The sequence below is a fragment of the Nerophis ophidion genome, linkage group LG24 (genome assembly GCF_033978795.1).
Source record: "Nerophis ophidion isolate RoL-2023_Sa linkage group LG24, RoL_Noph_v1.0, whole genome shotgun sequence".
Classification (NCBI taxonomy): domain Eukaryota; kingdom Metazoa; phylum Chordata; class Actinopteri; order Syngnathiformes; family Syngnathidae; genus Nerophis; species Nerophis ophidion.
The window spans coordinates 18,437,795-18,461,820 of NC_084634.1; the positions used below are offsets into that span (position 1 = coordinate 18,437,795).

At 44.4% G+C, this 24,026-nt stretch overlaps 1 protein-coding gene across 1 annotated transcript in view; it reads left to right on the forward strand.

The window, feature by feature from the left end:
• Positions 1–24,026, forward strand: part of pals1b (protein associated with LIN7 1, MAGUK p55 family member b) — a 50,184-nt gene that overhangs the window by 9,464 nt on the left and 16,694 nt on the right. The window contains exons 2-5 of the mRNA XM_061885785.1: positions 2,857–3,300; positions 10,422–10,630; positions 15,344–15,421; positions 16,750–16,869. Coding sequence (XP_061741769.1) covers positions 2,988–3,300; positions 10,422–10,630; positions 15,344–15,421; positions 16,750–16,869 — 720 coding nt within the window. The 5' untranslated portion in view covers positions 2,857–2,987. The remainder of the gene's footprint in view (positions 1–2,856; positions 3,301–10,421; positions 10,631–15,343; positions 15,422–16,749; positions 16,870–24,026) is intronic.

The window sequence follows — 24,026 nt, forward strand, 5'->3', positions numbered from 1 at the left end:
GAAGGAGTCATATCGGGTTCTTTTGGCTCATAGGACTCTGGAGGCAGTGGAGAAGTACCGACAGGCCAAGCGGTGTGCAGCTTCAGCAGTTGCGGAGGCAATAACTCGGACAAGAGAGGAGTTCGGGGAAGCCATGGAAAACTGCTTCCGGACGGCTTCGAAGCGATTCTGGACCTCCATCCGCCGCCTCAGGAAGGGGAAGCAGTGCACTGTCAACACCGTGTAAGGTGCGGATGGTGTTCTGCTGACCTCGACTGCGGATGTTTTGGATCGGTGGAAGGAATACTTCGAAGACCTCCTCAATCCCACCATCACGTCTTCCTATGAGAAAGCAGTGCCTGGGGAATCTGTGGTGGGCTCTCCTATTTCTGGGGCTGAGGTTGCCGAGGTGGTTAAAAAGCTCCTCGGTGGCAAGGCCCAGGGGGTGGATGAGATCCGCCCGGAGTTCTTTAAGGCTCTGGATCCTGTGGGTCTGTCTTGGTTGACAAGACTCTGCAGCATCGCGTGGACATTGGGGGCGGTACCTCTGGATTGGCAGACCGGGGTGGTGGTTCCTCTCTTTAAGAAGGGGAACCGGAGGCTGTGTTCCAACAATCGTGGGATCACACTCCTCAGCCTTCCCGGTAAGGTCTATTCAGGTGTACTGGAGAGGAGTTTACGCCGGATAGTCAAATCTCGGATTCAGGAGGAACATTGTGGTTTTTGTCCTGGCCGTGGAACTGTGGACCAGCTCTATACTCTCGGCAGGGTCCTTGAGGGTGCATGGGAGTTTGCCCAACCAGTCTACATGTGCTTTGTGGACTTGAAGAAGGCATTCGACCGTGTCCCTCGGGAAGTCCTGTGGGGAGTGCTCAGAGAGTATGGGGTATCGGACTGTCTGATTGTGGCAGTCCGTTCCCTGTACGATCAGTGTCAGAGCTTGGTCCGCATTGCTGGCAGTAAGTCGGACACGTTTCCAGTGAGAGTTGGACTCTGCCAAGGCTGTCCTTTGTCACCGATTCTGTTCATAACTTTTATGGACAGAATTTCTTGGCGCAGTCAAGGCGTTGAGGGGTTCCGGTTTGGTGGCCGCAGGTTTGGTCTCTGCCGTTTGCAGATGATGTGGTCCTGATGGCTTCATCTGGCCGGGATCTTCAGCTCTCACTGGATCGGTTCGCAGCCGAGTGTGAAGCGACCAGGGTGGGAATCATCACCTCCAAGTCCGAGTCCATGGTTCTCGCTCGGAAAAGGGTGGAGTGCCATCTCCGGGTTGAGGAGGAGACCCTGCCCCAAGTGGAGGAGTTCAAGTACCTCGGAGTCTTGCTCACGAGTGAGGGAAGAGTGGATCGCGAGATCGACAGGCGGATCGGTGTGGCGTCTTCAGTAATGCTGACGCTTTATCGATCCGTTGTGGTGAAGAAGGAGCTGAGCCGGAAGGCAGAGCGCTCAATTTTCCGGTCGATCTACGTTCCCATCCCAACCTATGGTCTTGAGCTTTGGGTCCTGACCGAAAAGACAAAATCACAGGTACAAGCGGCCGAAATTAGTTTCCTCCGCCGGGTGGCGGGGCTCTCCCTTAGAGATAGGGTGAGAAGCTCTGTCATCCGGGAGGAACTCAAAGTAAAGCCACTGCTCCTCCACGTCGAGAGGAGCCAGATGAGGTGGTTCGGGCATCTGGTCGGGATGCCACCCGAACACCTCCCTAGGAAGGTGTTTAGCGCACGTCCAACCAGTAGGAGGCCATGGGGAAGAGCCAGGACACGTTGGGAAGACTATGTCTCCCGGCTGGCCTGGGAACGCCTTGGGATCCCCCGGAGAGAGCTGGACGAAGTGGCTCGGGAGAGGGAAGTCTTGGCTTCCCTGCTTAGGCTGCTGCCCCTGCGACCCAACCTCGGATAAGCGGAAGAAGATGGATGGATGGATGCATATATGTTCTGTTAAAGCACTATTGGTAGCATAAGCTCGCCGGTGCTAATCTTTTTTTACATTTACCTTAAATTCCGGACTATAAACCGCTACTTTTTTTCCTATGTTTTGCGAATAATTTGTGGATTTTTCTTCGTTGACTACAATAATAAAAATAATTGTATGAAATAAACAAGCAAAACACTGAGAGGGTGTTTTTGATTGTTTTGGCTATGGCGCCATCTTTTAGACAAATTGGCTCTCTGTAGGTGCTGCAGTGTTCTTCCACTTATCGGTAATGCTTTTTTTTTTTTCAACCAGAGTGATGTTCAGTCTTCTAGCTGTCCATAGCGTTTCTAATCATATGGCTTTTTCATTCATTACTCCAAGCAACGTTTGTAAGTTTTACAATATACCGAAAACAATTCTTACTTACTAAACTGTCCCAGGTGAGATGTCTTTTAAAGTGTTTTCGTGCATATTTGTACATGCTATTGTAATGAAATGACCCAAGTGTTGTTAGCATTAGTTAATATGCTAACATGAGTGTTTGTGTTAGGATTATTAACCTATTATTCTTTTTGTATTGTTTCAGTTTCATAAATACCTCAGTAAATTTATCAAGATGTCACCGTAGAGTGATTGAGTATGTTTAGCTGATTGGAGAGCGAGCTTCCACAGCTAGTGCGTCCATGACGATGACTTCTGTTTTGCCGTTTTACTGCCGTGTTATGGACACTGTTTGGAAACAATTAGGGTATGTAAATAAACCTTTATCAAATATTTTTGTGTAAATAACTCCATTTTGCAACGTATGTATCTGCGGTGTATAGTCCGTTGCGGCTTATATATATTAAAACTAAATTTTCTTCTAAAAATTTAGTGGTTGCGGCTTATACCCAAGTGCGCTCTATGGTCCGGAAAATGCGGTATTTACGTACATATTTACATTTATTCCTGCTTGTCTTTCAGCATGTGTGCAGCAGGAACTCAAAGGACTGTTGGTGTAAAATGGCCCCTGGTGAGAGAACCAGTTCCTCCTAACGTCCAAAGGAGCTCAGCTCGGACTGAAGTGCTGCGAGCCGTAGGCTAGCGGGGCAGGGATGATCACCTCCCATATGAACGGTTATGTGCAGGAGGGCTCGGCTCAGGCCGCCAACCACAGGGAGCGGGCTGTGGACTGTCCTGGCGACGACACTTGCCTCGTCAAACTCCCGCACTGCGGCGCCCAAATGGAGAGGATTCAGCACTACCAGGAGGAGCTGAGGAAGAGGAGGGACGAGGACGGCGGCCGGGGGAAGCACGACATCGACCCCAGTGCGTCGCTGAGGCTCAAGAAGCTGTCACAGAACCCCAAAGTGGGCGTTGACAATCCCACCTTCGAGGGCAAGGAGAAGGCTGCCAAAGACATTGATGGTGAGTTGAGAAAAAAAGACAAAATGCGAGACAGATCACATAAGATAATACAAGCACTAAAAGGAATATTACAGGAATAAATAAACATAAGTTTTTGACTGTTGAGGTATAATTCATACAAGATAAAAATCAGCGTGCTTGCCTATTTATACTTTGTAGGTTCGCGCCAGGCTGCCTCTCCCTATAGTCAAAACAGGCGCTGTGCGTAGGGCCCCAGGATCTGTGCGGACCCTGTTTAGTACGAAGAAGCTCATGTAAAATGTTACCGCTAATGTAGCCCCTTCTGCTCCATCACTGATAATCATATAATGACAAAACGTTCTCGTAGTCTCCCATGGTGCAGTGTTAGTGCTATGCTGGTAATCTGATGTACATGATTTGAATCCTGGTCGGGGTAATTAGATCAGATTAGATAGTACTTTATTTATTCCGTCAGGAGAGTTCCTTCAGGAAAATTACAATTTTCAGCACAATCCCATTCAAGTTTAGACAAAAATTACAGGGAGACAGAACAGGATCGCTGACGGGTCTGCCGGCTTCCAGCGCCCCTTACAAAAAAGATGAGATACAGGTAAACAAGGGGGGGGGGGGGGGGGGGAGAAAAAAATAGAAGAATAAAATAAAATAAAAATCGGTCTTAGCCTGGGCCCTGGAGAGGGGGTGCAGACTGAGGCCAAGGGAAAAAACAACAACTCATAGCCATGGTACACAGCCCTCTTCCATGTGTGTAAGAGGGAAACATCAAACATCAAAGAACACAGAAGACATTAAAGAAATTAAAGCAGCAGATACAAGCAGACACTTCTACATACAGCTATGAATAAAAACTAAAAGAAACATATGCACTGTGGTGGCCTCTGCGGTGTTCCACGCCATCGTCCGCTGGGGTGGAGGGAGCATGGCCAGAGACAGGAGCAGACCCAACAAAGCAACCAAGACAGCAGACTCCACTCTCGGCCAGTGTCCAGTCCGCATGGATGAGCGAGGATACGTCCAAGGTGACTGAGGTGTCCGACACCTGCTCACCCAGCCAAGACACCACGAAGCCTCTCCGTCCCAGCGCTCAGTGCTAGCTCCGCAGACCTGTCCCCTCATCCGCATCTCCTCCAGTCCCTCCAAACTCTGCAGTCCTGTCCCCTTATCCGCATCTCCGCCAGTCCCTCCAAACCGACTCCGGTGTGGCAGAGACCCAGCAGCTGGTCTCCATGGCCAAAATGCTCCCAGGAGGCAGATCCAGAAGTCCACAAAAAAAGCACCACAGAGGTCACGAAAGTGGCACCCCTTGTCACACAGTCCCAAAGGGTCCCAAAGGCAAAAAAATATAATAAGACATGAAAACAAGAGGGAAACACAAAAGGATGACACAAGAGCACAGAGCTCCTGCCTACAGCAGCCACTACAGCAGCGCCATCTTGGGAAAAAAGTGCATGGCAACATGCAGGGATTCCCCTACATATAAATGATCATGGCACACCACCACAGTGAGATAAATGCTGCCACACCTTCAAAATAATGTTTTATTTTTTATACAAAAATATACATTTGTTTTAACATGAAAACAAATGTAAGTAATGGATATACAGTACATAGTCTACTATTTACATACTATTAGACATAAAACATTTGGAAAAACATCTCAACTATCATGAAAACGTTCCACTATGCTTTTTTTTTTTTTTGGCTTCCTCCCACATTCCAAAAATATGCATGTTAGGTTCATTGTAGACTGTAAATTGTGCCCTGTGATTGGCCATGCTAATTTGGGTTAGCCTGTCTATGACCTAGTCCATTATATGTTAGCATTAAGATAGCGGAATTAGAGCCAACCTTAATCCTGTATAATTGTGACACTTTTTTCAGTTTATTCAAAACTGTTATTTAATGTGATTCCTACATGTATGTGCATATATAATTTACTTTCCTTATTGTGCTTAGTTTTAGTGACGACTGTCAATAAACCACCTCAAGTTGTTTTGTTCATCTCGATATCAAAGAACTATTTTCATATTTGAGAAACTGAAATTGCAACATTAAGGGTGTGGAAGGCAGGCTATAGTGTAGCCTTTATCTTTTACAATAAGCAGCAACAATTGAAAAATAGAAAAAATCAATATGATATTAAAAAAATATGTTATTGATAATGTCATATTAAGCACGAACCTTGCCAGGCCCCCACAGCCACATGTATGGTGGCAATCTCCGGTAAACCCTGAGCATGTGCAACTTTGTTCTCAATGTCATTTTTTTTGGCACGTAAAAAATAATTGTTAAACTATTTGTTTCCCGCGAATTAATTTTAATATTGAACATATACTTTGATTAAAAAAGTATAAATGTTGTTTATAAAAAAAGTGTAAAGTATAGTTGAATGTGCTCAATAAGTATTTATACACTTATTTTCAAAATTTGTATCCATCCATCCATCCATCTTCTTCCGCTTATCCGAGGTCGGGTCGCGGGGGCAGCAGCCTAAGCAGGGAAGCCCAGACTTCCCTCTCCCCAGCCACTTCTTCTAGCTCTTCCCGGGGGATCCCGAGGCGTTCCCAGGCGAGCCGGGAGACATAGTCTTCCCAACGTGTCCTGGGTCTTCCCCGTGGCCTCCTACCGGTTGGACGTGCCCTAAACACCTCCCTCGGGAGGCGTTCGGGTGGCATCCTGACCAGATGCCCGAACCACCTCATCTGGCTCCTCTCGATGTGAAGGAGCAGCGGCTTTACTTTGAGTTCCTCCCGGATGACAGAGCTTCTCACCCTATTTCTAAGGGAGAGCCCCGCCACACGGCGGAGGAAACTCATTTCGGCCGCTTGTACCCGTGATCTTATCCTTTCGGTCATGACCCAAAGCTCATGACCATAGGTGAGGATGGGAACGTAGATCGACCGGTAAATTGAGAGCTTTGCCTTCCAGCTCAGCTCCTTCTTCACCACAACAGATCGGTACAACGTCCGCATTACTGAAGACGCCGCACCGATCCGCCTGTCGATCTCACGATCCACTCTTCCCCCACTCGTGAACAAGACTCCTAGGTACTTGAACTCCTCCACTTGGGGCAGGGTCTCCTCCCCAACCCGGAGATGGCACTCCACCCTTTTCCGGGAGAGAACCATGGACTCGGATTTGGAGGCGCTGATTCTCATTCCGGCCGCTTCACACTCGGCTGCGAACCGATCCAGTGAGAGCTGAAGATCCCGGCCAGATGAAGCCAACAGGACCACATCGTCTGCAAAAAGCAGAGACCTAATCCCGCGGCCACCAAACCGGAACCCCTCAATGCCTTGACTGCGCCTAGAAATTCTGTCCATAAAAGTTATGAACAGAATCGGTGACAAAGGGCAACCTTGGCGGAGTCCAACCCTCACTGGAAACGTGTCCGACTTACTGCCAGCAGTGCGGACCAAGCTCTGACACTGATCGTACAGGGATCGGACTGCCATAATAAGACAGTCCGATACCCCATACTCTCTGAGCACTCCCCACAGGACTTCCCGAGGGACACGGTCGAATGCCTTCTCCAAGTCCACAAAGCACATGTAGACTGGTTGGGCAAACTCCCATGCACCCTCAAGAACCCTGCCGAGAGTATGGAGCTGGTCCACAGTTCCACGACCAGGACGAAAACCACACTGTTCCTCCTGAATCCGAGGTTCAACTATCCGGCGTAGCCTCCTCTCCAGTACACCTGAATAAACCTTACCGGGAAGGCTGAGGAGTGTGATCCCACGATAGTTGGAACACACCCTCCGGTCCCCCTTCTTAAAGAGAGGGACCACCACCCCGGTCTGCCAATCCAGAGGTACCGCCCCCGATGTCCACGCGATGCTGCAGAGTCTTGTCAACCAAGACAGCCCCACAGCATCCAGAGTCTTAAGGAACTCCGGGCGGATCTCATCCACCCCTGGGGCCTTGCCACCGAGGAGCTTTTTAACTACCTCAGCAACCTCAGCCCCAGAAATAGGAGAGTCCACCACAGATTCCCCAGGCACTGCTTCCTCATAGGAAGACGTGTTGGTGGGATTGAGGAGGTCTTCAAAGTATTCCTTCCACCTATCCACAACATCCGCAGTTGAGGTCAGCAGAACACCATCCGCACCATACACGGTGTTGACAGTGCACTGCTTCCCCTTCCTGAGGCGGCGGATGGTGGTCCAGAATCGCTTCGAAGCCATCCGGAAGTCATTTTCCATGGCTTCCCCAAACTCTTCCCATGTCCGAGTTTTTGCCTCTGTGACCGCCGAAGCTGCACACCGCTTGGCCTGCCGGTACCTGTCCACTGCCTCTGGAGTCCTATGAGCCAAAAGAACCCGGTAGGACTCCTTCTTCAGCTTGACGGCATCCCTCACCGCTGGTGTCCACCAGCGGGTTCTAGGATTACCGCCCCGACAAGCACCAACTACCTTGCGGCCACAGCTTCGATCAGCCGCCTCGACAATAGAGGTGCGGAACATGGTCCACTCGGACTCAATGTCCAGCACCTCTCTCGTGACATGTTCAAAGTTCCTCCGGAGGTGGGAATTGAAACTTTCTCTGACAGGAGACTCTGCCAGACGTTCCCAGCAAACCCTCACAATGCGTTTGGGCCTGCCAGGTCTGTCCGGGATCCTCCCCCACCATCGCAGCCAACTCACCACCAGGTGGTGATCGGTAGAAAGCTCCGCCCCTCTCTTTACCCGAGTGTCCAAAACATGAGGCCGCAAATCCGATGACACAACTACAAAGTCGATCATGGAACTGCGGCCTAGGGTGTCCTGGTGCCAAGTGCACATATGGACACCCTTATGTTTGAACATGGTGTTTGTTATGGACAAACTGTGACGAGCACAGAAGTCCAATAACAAAACACCACTCGGGTTCAGATCCGGGCGACCATTCTTCCCAATCACGCCTCTCCAGGTTTCACTGTCGTTACCAACATGAGCGTTGAAGTCCCCCAGTAGGACAAGGGAATCACCCGGGGGAGCACTCTCCAGTACTCCCTCGAGTGTACCCAAAAAGGGTGGGTACTCTGAACTGTTGTTTGGTGCGTAAGCACAAACAACAGTCAGGACCCGTCCCCCCACCCGAAGGCGGAGGGAGGCTACCCTTTCGTCCACTGGGTTGAACTCCAACGTGCAGGCTTTAAGCCGGGGGGCAACCAGAATTGCCACCCCAGCCCGTCGCCTCTCACTGCCGGCCACGCCAGAGTGAAAGAGAGTCCAGCCCCTTTCAAGAGAAGTGGTTCCAGAGCCCTTGCTGTGCGTCCAAGTGAGTCCGACTACATCCAGCCGGAATTTCTCTACTTCGCGCACTAGCTCAGGCTCCTTTCCCCCCAGTGAGGTGACGTTCCACGTCCGAAGAGCGAGCTTATGTAGCCGAGGATCGGACCGCCAAGTGCCCTGCCTTCGGCCGCCGCCCAGCTCACATTGCACCCGACCTCTATGCCCCCTGCTATGGGTGGTGAGCCCATTGGAGGGGGGACCCCTCAAAATTTGTAACCAAGTTTTATTCAAAACAGTAAAATAAATAGCCACACAAAATACTATTTTTATATGAGTGTTTAATGTTTATTGTCTTTTATTTTAATTTGTTAAAGTTGTAGTGTTTTTTTTTTTCTATAATAAAGAAAAAAATGTGTGTTTGCTTCGTCACGTCCAGTTTATGTGACGTCACACAAAGTCACTTCCTAATATATTCCTTTGTGTCGATCAATCTATCAGGTTCAATGTAAATAATTTGATATCTTACTTGCTCATACAACAATGTGTTTATATAAGTTTAAATTAGGAAATGTTGTTTTTTATTGGAGAAAGCTGTTAATGTCTCTTATTTTCATGTTAAAATGTAATCTTACTTCTCCAGTAATTGAGCAATGTTACCGGTCCATGCGTTTATCAAAGTTTTATTAACCACGGTTTTACAATAATTTTCATTTAAAAGGGTAATACTAACCATGACATTTATCCTTATACCGTTTATCATTACATCCCTATAACATAGTCAACAAAGTTTCAATTACAGGTTATTATCAATTTATTTATTGTCCAGGCAGAAAGAAGAAGCGGTTGTAGCGTGCATACACACACTACATCACCATTGCAAAGTTAATGCCTTTTCAAATTAAAAGTGTTATTTTTCATGGATTTCAATGAGTGTTAGTAAAGCTCCATGCTCCATTCTTTTCAAACATCCAAAAAATAAAGTGTCATGGCAAAGACTGTCTTCTGACGCTTTTGGTTTACTTCCGCAGTGTGGACGTGTCCCCAGGCTGAATAGGAGCATACAAATAAAAGGGTTTTGTGTAACTTCCACCTATTAATTTTCTTCTGCTTATCTGAGGTTGGGTCGTGGGGGCAGCACCTTAAGCAGAGAAGCCCAGAAATCCCTCTCCCCAGCTCCTCCCGGGGGATCCCGAGGCATTCCCAGGCTAACCGGGAGACATGGTCTCCCCAACATGTACTGGGTTTTCCTCGTGGCCTCCTAACGGCCTTATGTGCCCTAAACACCTCCCCAGGGGGCCATTCTGACGAGATACCCGAACCACCTCATCTGGCTCCTCTCAATGTGGAGGAGTAGCGGCTTTACTCTGAGTTCCTCCTGAATGACAGAGCTTCTCACACTATCTCTAAGGTAGAGCCCCGCTCCCCGACGGAGGAAATTCATTTTGGTCGCTTGTACCCATTTCCATCGAACTCTAAAGCTTATGTCCATTGGTGAGGATAGGAACGTAGATCGACCGGTAAATTGAGAGCTTTACCTTCTGGCTCAGCTCCTTTTTCACCTCGATGCTGCAAATGCTGCACCAATCTGCCTGTCGTTGTCACAATCCACTCTTGCCTCACTTGTTAACAAGACTTCGAGGTACTTGAACTCCCCCACTTAGGGAAATGTCTCCCCCCTAACCCGGGGGTGGCACTCCACCCTTTTGCGTAACTTCAAGCGCGTAAAAAACAAAATAAAAGTGCAAAGGCGAGAATAGGGCCCACAGTGTATACTCACTTTTTGTACCACTGAATTGATCCAATCCTACTCGTCATGATTTAATGATGATGTACAACTCCAAAATCTTATGTATTTAATATAAATATCCCATTAAACATCTGCAACCTGTGTGTTCTCCTCTTAATGTTCCTTTCTCTCTACCACAGAGCTGGAGGAGGTCCTGCAGGCTGTGAAGTGGGTGCAACAATGCCTAACAGACGCTCAGAGCCAGCAGGATGCAGAGCTGCTACTCCAGCTGCTTGCAAAGGACGACTTCAAGTGCGCCTACAGCATCTACGCCGTTGTGTCCCAGAAGATGAACCGAGTGAACCCCACCTCGCCCCTCACAGTGCAAGCACAGGACCTTTGCTTGGAGGTCAGCATCATCATGTTGTGTCCAGTCATTAATCAGAAATGCAACTAAGAAATCATGCACATTGTAAAACCTCTCCTATGAGCTAAAAACTGGAACCCCAGGCTACAGAAGTAGCCTTAATTTCCTGTTCACTGAAATTGGACAATAGAAGATTGGAAACATGCTCCAGAGTCTGATGGAAATGAAATGCTTCGGGCTGTCTGTCTCACTTTGCTTGAGTTCAGACCCTGCTTTTTTGGCTGACTTTTGCACCACAACATAGGGCAGCACAATTAATGGAATTTTATGAAATAATTTTGACTGCCACGATTAAATTAAGATGATCGTCTGCGATATTAACATTTAAAAATCCGGTGCCACTGCATATCAAATCAAGCACTTAAACAGCCAGTGGCGCCCCCTCAAGCCAGAAGCTATTGTTTACGAGCACAGAGCTCCATGAGTGCGCCGGCTGGCTCGACCAAACTTCTCTCGACTGCTGCAGCCGTTTACCTCATTTCACTTCCCTAAAACATCCGGGGAGTTTCCTTCTCTCTTCATCAACGATGCACACCCCTTTACATCTATGTTTACACCTCCATCCACAAGTATTTTTAAATACGAGCATAAATTTGAGTTATGAGCTTTCCTGCCACCGGTTGAAGCTAGAGATAGACACTATACTGCCCTCCAACCACTTAGAAACCGCGGACATTTATCCATGAAAACATGGAGAAGCTGCCAAAGGGTGAGCTCGATGTGTTCATGCTACAAACTTTGGACCATCAAGTATTTGCCTCACCCACTGGGCGTTACACAGACATTCATACATGTATGCCGTCAACTCTGGCCTTGCCGGTCCGTCACTCAAATATGTCCGCGTGCAAAGTAAACAACAGTAACAGTTCCTGGCAGCCTGAAGAAACTCTGCCTTAGTCTGCTGCCCAAGGTAAATGCTGTATATACATTTAATAAGTCCATCCATCCATTTTCTACCGCTTATTCCCTTTCGGGGTCGCGGGGGGCGCTGGCGCCTATCTCAGCTACAATCGGGCGGAAGGCAGGGTACAAGTATTTCATAAAACTGTTGTAGTTGTTCATTCTATTGTATTTTTAAAACAATATTCCATCCATCCATTTTCTACCGCTTGTCCCTTTTGGGGTTGCGGGGGGTCGCTGTAGTCTATCTCAGCTGCAAATTATAATTTATAATAATAAACCTATAGATGTTATTTAACATCTAAAACAATTGCTTGTAAATCTAAAAATTATATAACCGACTAATTTATCACCAAATAAATGACGTCACGTTTATACATCCCTCCGCTTCTGGAACTCCACCACCGCAAGTAGATTGCCGCCTTGTGGAAAACAATGTTTTATCTAATATAACGAATAATTGTGAGTAATAACGTTCCTTGAATCCTTCAATAATCGTAATTTTGATATTAATCAAAATAATCTTGATTTTTTTTTTTTTTTTTTCTTACCGTAAGTATGCATCCTTCATAATCAAAGATCAGGAGGTCAAAAAATGCAACCCAGTGTTCAGAAATTTAGTGGCAGTGAAAAGTGTATAAACCATTCACTCAAGCCTCCTGCCTCTGTTAGGGTTAGTGCCAGTGTAACACAACAGAATGTAACGTGTCCAGATCCATCAATTAAAATTAATTTATATATCCCCTAATCAAAAATGTCTCAAAGGGCTTCACAAACGTATGACATCCCGTAATCTAAACCCTCATCCGGGCAAGGAAAAACTCAACAGACCACCTCAGAAGGGAACCCCCCTTCCAGGGTGATTGGCTGCAATCAATGTCGAGTGGCTATAATTATTAAATTGTAAATTTAATAAAAAATGTGGGAGACCACTATATCAGAAAGCCAACAGATCGTCATGCGGGGTCTTCCAGGCTCAGCCAAGTCAGCGATACAGAGACGTCCACTGCTGTGCATGAAAGAGTGATACAACTCTGGTAACAACTAGGGTCAGCTAGCACCTCATCCAGATGACATGGCCACCTGGTATCCCTCCCCCGGTAGGAGAGAGGGGACAGAGCAGAAAAGTGGCAAAACTGCTGGTCTAAAACGGCATCTAAAAGCCATAGCAGGGGTGTCCAAACTTTTTCCACTTTTTACATTAATATTGAAGGCTGCAGGGGCCACTTTGATACATTTTGTACATTAATGATACTAGAAACAATCAGTATATGCTAAACTGTCTGAACACAACTGCCACATATTAGCTTTGTGTTGTCAGTAACAAAGCCTATTCTATGGAATTCTGCCCTAAATTTAGCATTTTCGACCATAACAATGGCTAAATCAACTAAAAATACAATTAATACAGTAGTAATGGCAACAAGACAGGAATTTAGAAGCTGAAGAGTCCTATAACTTGGTAATTGACACATGCTAACTGTTAGCTGCTAACTTTTTTTTAGCTATTTTTGCATGCATATGCTTCATAGTCGTGTCACTTGGTACTTGACGCATTCTAGCCGTTAATATGCTAAAGTTAGCATTTAAGTTCGGCATGCGCATTCCAGCATCCTCATGCAATTTCTTTCGAAATTCCTGACTTTGTTTTTCGTGTAGGTTTTTAATCTGAAATGTGTTTATTTTGTCTTTATAATGTGGCGTGTGCCAATAAAAAAACAAGCTGCTGGCCATAAATGGTCCCCGGGCCACACTTTGGACACCCCTGAGCTATAGCGTATAAATGGGTTTTAATGCGTTTAGAAAATTAGTCAAAGTCAAAGAAAATCTAGCAGCATTTGGATGTACTTCAATATTATTCCTATTTGTAATTTTTTTGTAATATATTTTTATACATTTTTTTGTATTCTTCTCCTGGTCTGTTGTGTTGAAGTAGTTTAAGCCTACATACATCAGTTAGGATGGTACTATTTTGTATACCTGGGCTGCAATCACGTAACCTTTAGGCATTTTTGGGTTTTAGACGATGGTCTGGAAACTGCTGTTGATTTACCTGAATCAGTGCAGATTTGGCCGTATTTTGAAAGGTTTAGAGGCACATAAATATGTGATCATGATAACAATATTTAAAATTGGATGGAGTGGATTTTTACATTTTTCAGAAATACATATTTTTTTAAGATTTAAAGAATTTATCATCACCAAGACATTACTGCTCACCGCGACCTCACTTAATTTGACACTTGCAGTATTTAGATAAAAAAGATTGCATGCATATTATGTCTTTACATCTGAGAGGTCCACAAATTAAACATTAATATGTAAAAGACAAAGTTGGATTTATTTGTGCATGCATACACTTCATAGTTGTATAACTTGGTGCTTGACATCTATCTAGCTGTTAACATGCTGAAGTTAGGATTTAAGTTCTCCCGAAATTGCATATTTAGTTTTTTCATTTAGGGTTCTAATCTGGAATGTGTTTATTTTGTCTTTAATTTTCCCTCTGGGATTATTAAATTATTTCTGATTCTGATTTAAATTGTGGCATAGGCCAATAAAAAACTATGCCCCAGGCCACACATTGGATACCCCTGAGCTATAGCGTATACATGGGTTTTAAGGCGGGACTGAATGCTTCTGTGTATGGCAGAATCAACATGAATTCTGATTCACCTGAATTAGAGGCGTCTTAAATTCATATAAAGGGCACCAAACAGCACCACCGCTATTCCCGTCTTTCCGTGAGATGACCCGGTTGAGCAGAGCCAATAGATCTGCTCTGAGACATGGCAACGCATGTTCTCTAATAGACAGTAAAATGGGCGTGAGCTCCCACCCACCGGGCACGGCTCCTGAAGCTCTTTAACGACGCCTTACAGATTTAACAGCGCGGCCAGGCTGGGTCGGAGGCTCCGATTGGGCCTCGGTTAAACTAATCTCCCCGCTGCCTGCCATGTGGGATACTGCAGCAAGGAGGCCAGGAAAAGAAACTCCAGCAGGTTACTGTGTCGTGTGGTGGGAGGAGCTGGGAAGGGGGAGGGAGAAGTGCGTCACCTTGTTAGTGAAAGCTTTGATTAGTGTAATGGACGCTACAGACTCAAGCCTTTGTTCACACTAACATGCAAACAACTCTCCCGTGAAAGTGACACTAACTAGATGAACTAAATTATTCAAATGGACAGTCTTGTGCCAGAGAGGACGAATAAAAACTATATAAAAGCTAAATTGCTTTGAATGTGTGGCAGTGGAGACTTAAAAAGTTGTTTTATAGCAGGGAGCTTCTTTTTCTCTGTGGTGTACAAATGTATGGGGTTAAGATTTATTGGTCACACTTTGCTAATAAATAAGCAAACTAGGAGCAGGGTGGTATGACTGTGCAGCTTGTTTATGCTGGGAATTTTCCCACTGCAACTAATAACAGACTAAGCCGACCTGATCTAATGTCAGCGACCACTGTGAAAACATCTTAAATCTGAACTATGACCTAGACAAGTGAAATTAAAATGACGGCAATTTATATGTGTTAGCTGTTTTGGTTCACCCATGTTGCACTGAGATATCAAGCTGCATTCCAGACTACTGGAAGCAATCGAGGTCTGACCTCACAGCATTCCATTTGAAAGTAAACAGACAACATGGCTGACAATCTTAATCAGATTGTTGTCCTTAGGTGGAACATGTAGTCTTTGAATGTCCATGGGGTAAAACCATTACTTGTTCATCCTCTCACTTTTTGTCTGACATGACAGGATATTTCACCATCTGACCTCACCATGCCATGTGTGTGTTCAGGTCCAAAAGATCCTCAAGTCCAGCCAACAGAGGGAAGGCTTGGAGCTAAGAGCTCTACTCACCAATCCCCATCTCCAGGTCAGCTGACTTATCATATCCTCTTTGAACCCGCACTATAACCGTTGACTTAACAACCAGCATTTTTGCACCAGTGCTCCCACTGTAGTTGAGAAAGGTAATCTATGTGTAAGCCACTGTGGTTAACATTGAATTGTTGTTTAGCTCGCCAGGGTAATGTAATAGCTCACCTTTTCTGTACTGATGTGGGCTCAGCAAACTACTTAACTATTTAGAAGAATGTGTATGGATTCGGCAAGTTCAATAGCGTCTACAGAAGGTTTGTCAAAACTACGGCCCGCGGATCAAATTAAACCTGCCGTCATCTTCAATATTTCCTGCGAAACGTCCAATAAGCAATTTGGCAGGGGGTGGCGTTTTCATATCATATACAAATAGTCAGAAGTCTGATAAATGCCATTTTGTCGGCCAGTGAAAGTAACTTCTGTGGCTATTAATTGTACATCAATATGAATTTGTGAACAGCATTTACTTATTTGACCCAATTCAAACAACCTTCCCAAGTTATTGTGCAGAAAAAAAAATCAACCAGCACGAATATTCAAGAAACATGGTCCCACATAACCTGCTCAATGAACTTTGTGGATAGAAAAAATGGCCAATTAGCATTAACAAAATCTAACCTACACCCATTTCAATCCATTACAAGTGATGATGGGAAAATTGCAAAACACTCTCTCCACACTTATCCATGTTTGGCACATTTTAGCTGCTTGATATTTCTGATTGATTAAAATAAACAATGTAGGAGTTAAATTTTCACATACTCTTAATAACCAATTATAATAATTATTATTATATTTTGATTATATTATTATTATTATTAAATGTAATCATATATATACATATATATACATATAGATACACGTGTGCATATATGTATGTATTTACAACGCACATAGCAGCACTATATGCTCAACTGGGGGTGTGCCTTTAGCGTCCTCTCACCTGAAACTTTCACCCTTTAACGTCCGCATGCTGTCCTCAGTCACGTTCGCTTTTCCTCCATATAAACAGCGTGCCGATCCAGTCACATAACATCTACGGCTTTTGGAACTCAGTGCACACATAACAACCTATCTGGCTTCGATAAGAGCTTCGATAAGGAATCTGTTCGATAAGAGGATTCGATAATAGCATTGACAGCGATAATTTCTTAACGAACATCATCCCTACGTGTGTGTGTGTATACACACATATATATATACATGTAGTTTGCACCGGCCAAAATGTTTAAGCACAATGCGGCCCCCCAGTCAAAAAGTTTGGACACCCCTGGTCTACAGGATATGAGCAGGTTGATTGAAATGTTTACTGTCTGTGCACAGGCGCTGATGCAGGCCCACGACAGCTTAGCAGTGCAGGAAATGGCAGAGGACAATGTGATTCAGTATCTTGGAGAAACCGTTAAAATGGTGCGGCTGCAGAAGACCAGAGACACCCCACTGGTGAGATGCTATATGCATGCGTTTTTGTCCTTCTGTGTGCAGGGGCCTCCCGTACAACGCTTGCGTATGCACAAAAATCTACCGCGTGTCCTTTTTCACAGCAAAGGTAAGAAGTATCCAAACTGACATTGACATGGAAATGTGCGCTGATGGAAAGGACACAGTTACGGCGAAGGAAGGGGTCAGTTGCAGCCATTATCTTTTGAAACGCTCATCTGTTTTGACGATGTACATCCATCTTATTCACTTTGTTCCTGACCACCGACTAATTATTTTTTTAGCCTGTGTGCTGTTTTCTGTAGCAGGAGAAAGAAGCTTGCGGTTCTCATCACATGGCTACTTTCAATATGATTTGCATATTTGTAAGTGGGCGTGGTTTGGGCACGTCAAACCAGGCAAATTACTACGATCGATTCGAAGTAGATAGCAATGTAACAAAGAAATGTTCTTGGACTTTCATACACTACATTTTTTCTGGCGTACGCCATTTTCTGGATTTGTAGGAAAGCCACACAAGTCTCTGTACATGAGGCCCCGGGTCTCTGACCACCTCAGGAACATGCAGGTCTGGGGTCCTATTATGCAAAGTCCACTTTTCTTACCTGTTGTTGTATAAGCGTAGAACTTTTGACTTAAAACTATTGTATGGTAGTGCCATTTATAAAACCCTTTTGTCTTGGTTCCAAATCAGTTGTTTGAGATGTTCCCCGTTTTCTGACATATGTCAACTTCCGACGTCAGCGTTTATCTCTGTACTTTGTAGAAGTTTTCCGGCAGATGCATGCCCGAGTCCGCCATTTTTTTCCTGGTTGCCTTTGTAATCAAAACAAAAATATGTCCACGGTGAGATCCATATCTACAATTCTGTTGTTAGTTGTATTAACCAGCATAAGTCAGTACACCAACCTCCAACCTAATCCAAAGAAGTAAAAAGGACCTGCTCCACGTCTTTTTGTTTGTGCAAAATGTTTAACTAAGATTCAAGATTGTTTATTGTCATATGCACAGTTAAACACAGTTTGCCGTACAATGAAAATCCTACTTTGCTAGTCCACCCTTCAACAAATCACACTGTGCTTAGCTAAAACATGAAAATAAAAAAGTATATACAAGGCACAGTAAGTAATATAACATAATTGCACATTCTGATTGACAGTCAACAGTATAAATATGGAGGTGACCTTGGGTCACAGCAGCAGTTAAAGTGTCTTTAGTGATCAACGGTGAAAGGTGTCTACAGTGATGGTTCACAGTTCGGGAGTGGTCAAGTGTTCAAAAAGACAAAAGTAAAGACGGGGGGGGAGCTAGCATTCACAAGTTAGCATTCACAAGTCTGATCGCCTGTGGGTAGAAACTGTTTGTCAGTCTCGTAGTCCTGGATTTTAGGCTCCTGTATCGTTTGCCTGATGGTAGGAGGCTGAAGAGATTGTGCTGGGGGTGTGTACTGTCCTTTATGATGTTGTGTGCTCTCCTGGTGGCCCTGGTAGAGTACATGTCCTGTAGTGAGAGGAATGCTGCTCCTGATATGTACTGAGAGGTTTTAATCACTCGCTGGAATGCCTTCCTGTCGTTAGCAGTGCATTTTCCATACCAGACCGTGATTGTGCTGGTATAGACACTCTCAACCGTATTTCTATAGAAGTTGCTGAGAATTTTGGGTGGCATACCAAATTTTCTCAGCCTTCTGAGGAAGTACAGTTGCTGCTGGGCTTTCTTTATTGTTTGTTGGGTGTTGTGATCCCAGGTGAGGTCGTCGCTGATGTGGATCCCGAGGAATTTAAAGGTTTTCACCCTGTCCACCTTTGTCCCCCCTATGTACAAAGGTGTGTACTGTGCACTCCTTCTCCGTGGGTCAATAATAATCTCCTTGGTCTTGTCTGTGTTCAAGGAGAGATTATTATCCTGACACCAGGCCACCAGTTCCGCTACCTCCCTTCTGTACGCTGCTTCAGCTCCCCTGGTGATCAGTCCAACGACCGTAGTATCATCTGCAAACTTGATGATACTGGTGTTGTTCTGGGAAGCCACACAGTCGTGTGTGAAGAGGGTGTACAGTAGGGTAGCACGCAGCCTTGGGGGCTCCGTATGCTTAGAACCTTTGTGCCTGATGTCTAGTTGCCGATTCTGACTGACTGGGGCCGGTCCAACATCCAACAATACACAGAAAGATGTTTCCTTTAGAGCTTTTTTATGGCAATGGTGGATACAAAAAAGCAATAAGTCTAATAACTGTAGATTGATATGATTTGTAATTATCTTTCTTAGGAAAATCTTCATTACATGTTACTAACACCGTTACGTTTATTAGTAATGAGTGATCTGAGTCAATTGCTTTTACATATGCTTAAACGCCGTTAGTGATGCGTTTCTAACGTGCCACGCTACTTTTGATGTGCTTGTTTGTCAACAAGACAGTGTCATAAGCTCAGCAGGTTCCATGCAGGAAGTAATGTTTTACTAATGAACCAGCACCCCACTAAAATAAACTTCATATTAAAGATGTGGAGGCAACATCACACAGCAAACAACATGTAGACTAAGTACACACACATACACACTGCTACTACTACTACGAGGGAATAATGAACAACAAATCAATGATTTAAGTGACAAGCTGTGGACAAGGAGACAAGACCTCCATCAAAGCACATTCAATCTGTATTAGCTAGTGCTAACTAGGGTTGTCCCGATACCAATAATATAGTACAAGTACCGGTACCAAAATGTATATCGATACTTTTCCAAATAAAGGGAATTTGGAAAAATGGCAATATTGGTTTTATTTTAACAAAATATCTTACACTACATTAAACACTCAGTCAAAGAACTATAAAAATATAAATTGAATGGCATTTAGATGGCATCCACCCTGTAGGAAATGTCTTCCCTGTGCTCCTCGACTACAGTTTGCACCCGACCGAATAGCAAGACAAGTGTAGCAACTACATTATTACCTGTCACTTTTTATAACTCCCTGTGCACATCTGAATGCTTATTATTTAAATGTTTACTTAAGTTTGAAGCAAAGGTGCTAATACTAATCTCTACATTAGGCGAGGCGTGTTTTAAAGCAGCTGTTGTGAGATTATTGTATGTCTGTGTGCCCCATTAAGAATGGCAGAATGTGGGGTGAGTGAGTGGGCAAGTTAGGAGAGGTAGCTTTACGGACCCACTGTGAAGTGAAAGGTCTCCCCTGCTCTCCTCGACCACGGTCTGGAAGCCAACAAGCAGGAAAGGTGTAAAACAGTACTTGCTGTTTAAAGAGTCACCATTATTGTTAGTTTTTAAAGCCCAAATACCTCCATATTGCGCTTCACACACCCTCTTTATTAACTGGTAGAATTGTTGTTTTTTTGTCATTTTCCCTCTCCAAGATGTTATTACTTGTATGCGCTTTGCGTGTGCGTTTTGACACACTCAACATCATGCGCCTCGGCTCTCTAGTCACTGCTGCAAAGCGGCACTCAAATTAAAGAGCGGTACCGGTACTTTTCAAAGGTGGTATAGGACCGATTTCAATTGATTAGTACCCTCTCATCCATCAATCTATCCATTTCCGCAATACTTTATTAGTACAAATATACCGTACAACACTAGTGCTAACACAATTCAGTGAAAACATTCAACAGAGCTGCCAACACTGCCGCTGCTAAGCTAAAATACTACTCTGAGCACGCTCTTGGTGACATCACACCTCACTCGGCAACAAGCATCCCCTTTTGAAGGCACTTTCACAACATTCTGTTCTCATAAAAATACGCAAATACGGTGTTAACTTTCACTGTTATGCTGATGACACCCAACTCTACATGCCCCTAAAGCTGACCAACACGCCAGATTGTAGTCAGCTGGAGGCGTGCCTTAATGAAATTACAGAATGGATGTCCGCTAACTTTTTGCAACTCAACGCCAAAAAATCGGAAATGCTGATTATCGGTCCTGCTAGACACCAACCTCTATTTAATAATACAACTTTAACATTTGACAACCAAACAATTAAACAAGGCGACTCTGTAAAGAATCTGGGTATTATAGTCAACCCAACTCTCTCCTTTGAGTCACACATTAAAAGCCTTACTAAAACGGCCTTCTTTCATCTCCGTAATATCGCAAAAATTCGCTCCATTTTATCCACTAACGACGCTGAGATCATTATCCATGCGTTTGTTACGTCTTGCCTCAATTACTGTAACGTATTATTTTCGTGTCTCCCCATGTCTAGCATTAAAAGATTACAGTTGGTACAAAATGTGGCTGCTAGACTTTTGACAAGAACAAGAAAGTTTGATCACATTACGCCTGTAGTGGCTCACCTGCACTGGCTTCCTGTGCACTTAAGATGTGACTTTAAGGTTTTACTACTTACGTATAAAATACTACACGATCTAGCTCCAGCCTATCTTGCCGATTGTATCGTACCATATGTCCCGGCAAGAAATCTGCGTTCAAAGGACTCCGGCTTATTAGTGATTCCCAGAGCCCAAAAAAAGTCTGCGGGCTATAGAGCGTTTTCCGTTCGGGCTCCAGTACTCTGGTATGCCCTCCCAGGTAACAGTTCGAGATGCTACCTCAGTAGAAGCATTTAAGTCTCACCTTAAAACTCATTTGTATACTCTAGCCTTTAAATAGACTCCCTGTTTAGACCAGTTGATCTGCCGTTTCTTTTCTTTTTCTCCTCTGTCCCACTGGAGGGGATCTTGAGTCGGGACCTAGGATGGACCACTCGTCCAGATCCGGGATCCAGGATGGACCGCTCGCCTGTGTATCGGCTGGGACATCTCTGATCTGCTGATCCGCCTCCGCTTGGGGAGGTTTCCTGCTGACTCCACTGTGGACGGGACTCTCTCTGCTGTGTTGGATCCACTTTGGATTGGACTCTCACGGTTGTGTTGGATCCACTATGGATGGAACTTTCAGAGTATCATGTTAGACTCGCTCGACATCCATTGCCGTCGGTTCCCCTAGGGGGAGAGGGTTGCCCACATATGCGGTCCTCTCCAAGGTTTCTCATAGTCATCATTGTCACCGACGTCCCACTGGGTGTGAGTCCCATTGGGTGTGAGTTTTCCATGCCCTTATGTGGGCTCTACCGAGGATGTCGTTGTGGTTTGTGTTGTGGTTTGTGCAGCCCTTTGAGACACTAGTGATTTAGGGCTATATAAATAATCATTGATTGATTGATTGATTGATTGATAAAACTTCTCTCAACTGCATATGCCAGAAATGTGTTGATTTGAGGTTCTTTTTTAAGTAATTCATTAAAGGCCTACTGAAATGAGATTTTCTTATTTAAACGGGGATAGCAGGTCCATTCTATGTGTCATACTTGATCATTTCGCGATATTGCCATATTTTTGCTGAAAGGATTTAGTAGAGAACATCGACGATAAAGTTCGCAACTTTTGGTCGCTAATAAAAAAGCCTTGCCTTTACCGGAAGTAGCAGACGATGTGCGCTTGACGTCACAGGTTGTGGAGCGCCTCACATCCTCACATTGTTTACAATCATGGCCACCAACAGCTAGAGCGATTCGGACCGAGAAAGCGACAATTTCCCCATTCATTTGAGCGAGGATGAAAGATTCATGGATGAGGACAGTAAGAGTGAAGGACTAGAAGAAGAAAAAAAAAACAACGGCAGTGGGAGCGTTTCAGATGTTATTAGACACATTTACTAGGATAATTCTGGAAAATCCCTTATATGCTTCTTGTGTTACTAGTGTTTTAGTGAGATTATATAGTCCTACCTGAAAGTTGGAGGGGTTTGGTGACCGCCAGTGTCTCTGAGGGAAGAAGCCATGATGGAGCTAAGAAAGTCGCAGCTGCCTCTTTGACAGCTGCAGTAGGAACGACACAAGCTCCGCTCATGTTTACGGTAAGAGCCGACTTATTACCACAATTTTCTCACCGAAACTTGCCGGTTGACATGTGGTAGAGAACCATGTTCCCTTGACCGCTCTGTTCCATATTATAGCTTCACAACAAACAAAGAAACACCGACTGTGTTTGTGTTGCTACAGCCGGCTGCAATACTCCGCTTTCCACCAACATCTTTCTTCTTTGTAGTCTCCATTATTAATTGAACAAATTAAAGATTCAGCAACACAAATGTCCAGAATACTGTGTAATTATGTGATAAAAACAGACTACTTTTAGCCGTGATCGGTGCTGGGAGAACATGTCCGCTACCTCCGGTGACGTCACGCGCACGTGTCATCATACGCGTCATCATTCCGCAACGTTTTCAACCGTATACCTCGCGGAAAATTTAAAATTGCAATTTAGTAAACTAAACCAGCCGTATTGGGTTGTGTTGCAATGTTAAGATTTCATCATTGATATATAAACTATCAGACTGCGTGGTCGGTAGTAGTGGGTTTCAGTAGGCCTTTAATTTCTTTCAGTTCTAATTAATTACATTCATGAAAGAGTAATTCCGTTAGTAATTCAATGACTTATTTGATAAAGTAACAAATAACTATTATCAGTTACTTTTTTTCAAATTATTTTTCCGGACACTTGTAATGATATGTTAGCAATGTATGACTGAACCTACATATTATATTATACTATAGAGATATAAAGTTTACGAAAAAATCGAGTCCTTTCAACAGCTCTTTTATGGGAACTATGCGAATTAATGCGCAGTTGTGAGCCGTTCGTTTGGCAGCCACTGTTTTTGCACACGCAGATACCCAACTTGCAACTGAAATGGAAATTAGTCAGACTCAAAGGAAATGTAGCAGCATTTGGATGTACTTGAATGTTATTCTTACTTTCAATAGTGTTTTCTATACAAACCCCTTTTCCATATGAGTTGGGAAATTGTGTTAGATGTAAATATAAACGGAATACAATTATTTGCAAATAATTTTCAACACATATTCAGTTGAATATGCTACAAAGACAACATATTTAATCTTAAAGCTGATAAACATTTTTTTTGTGCAAATAATCATTAACTTTAGAATTTGATGCCAGCAACACGTGACAAAGAAGTTGAGAAAGGTGGCAATAGATACTGATTAAGTTGAGGAATGCTCATCAAACACTTATTTGGAGCATCCCACAGGTGAACAGGCTAATTGGAAACAGGTGGGTGCCATTATTGGGTATAAAAGCAGCTTCGATGAAATGTTAAGTAATTCACAAACAAGG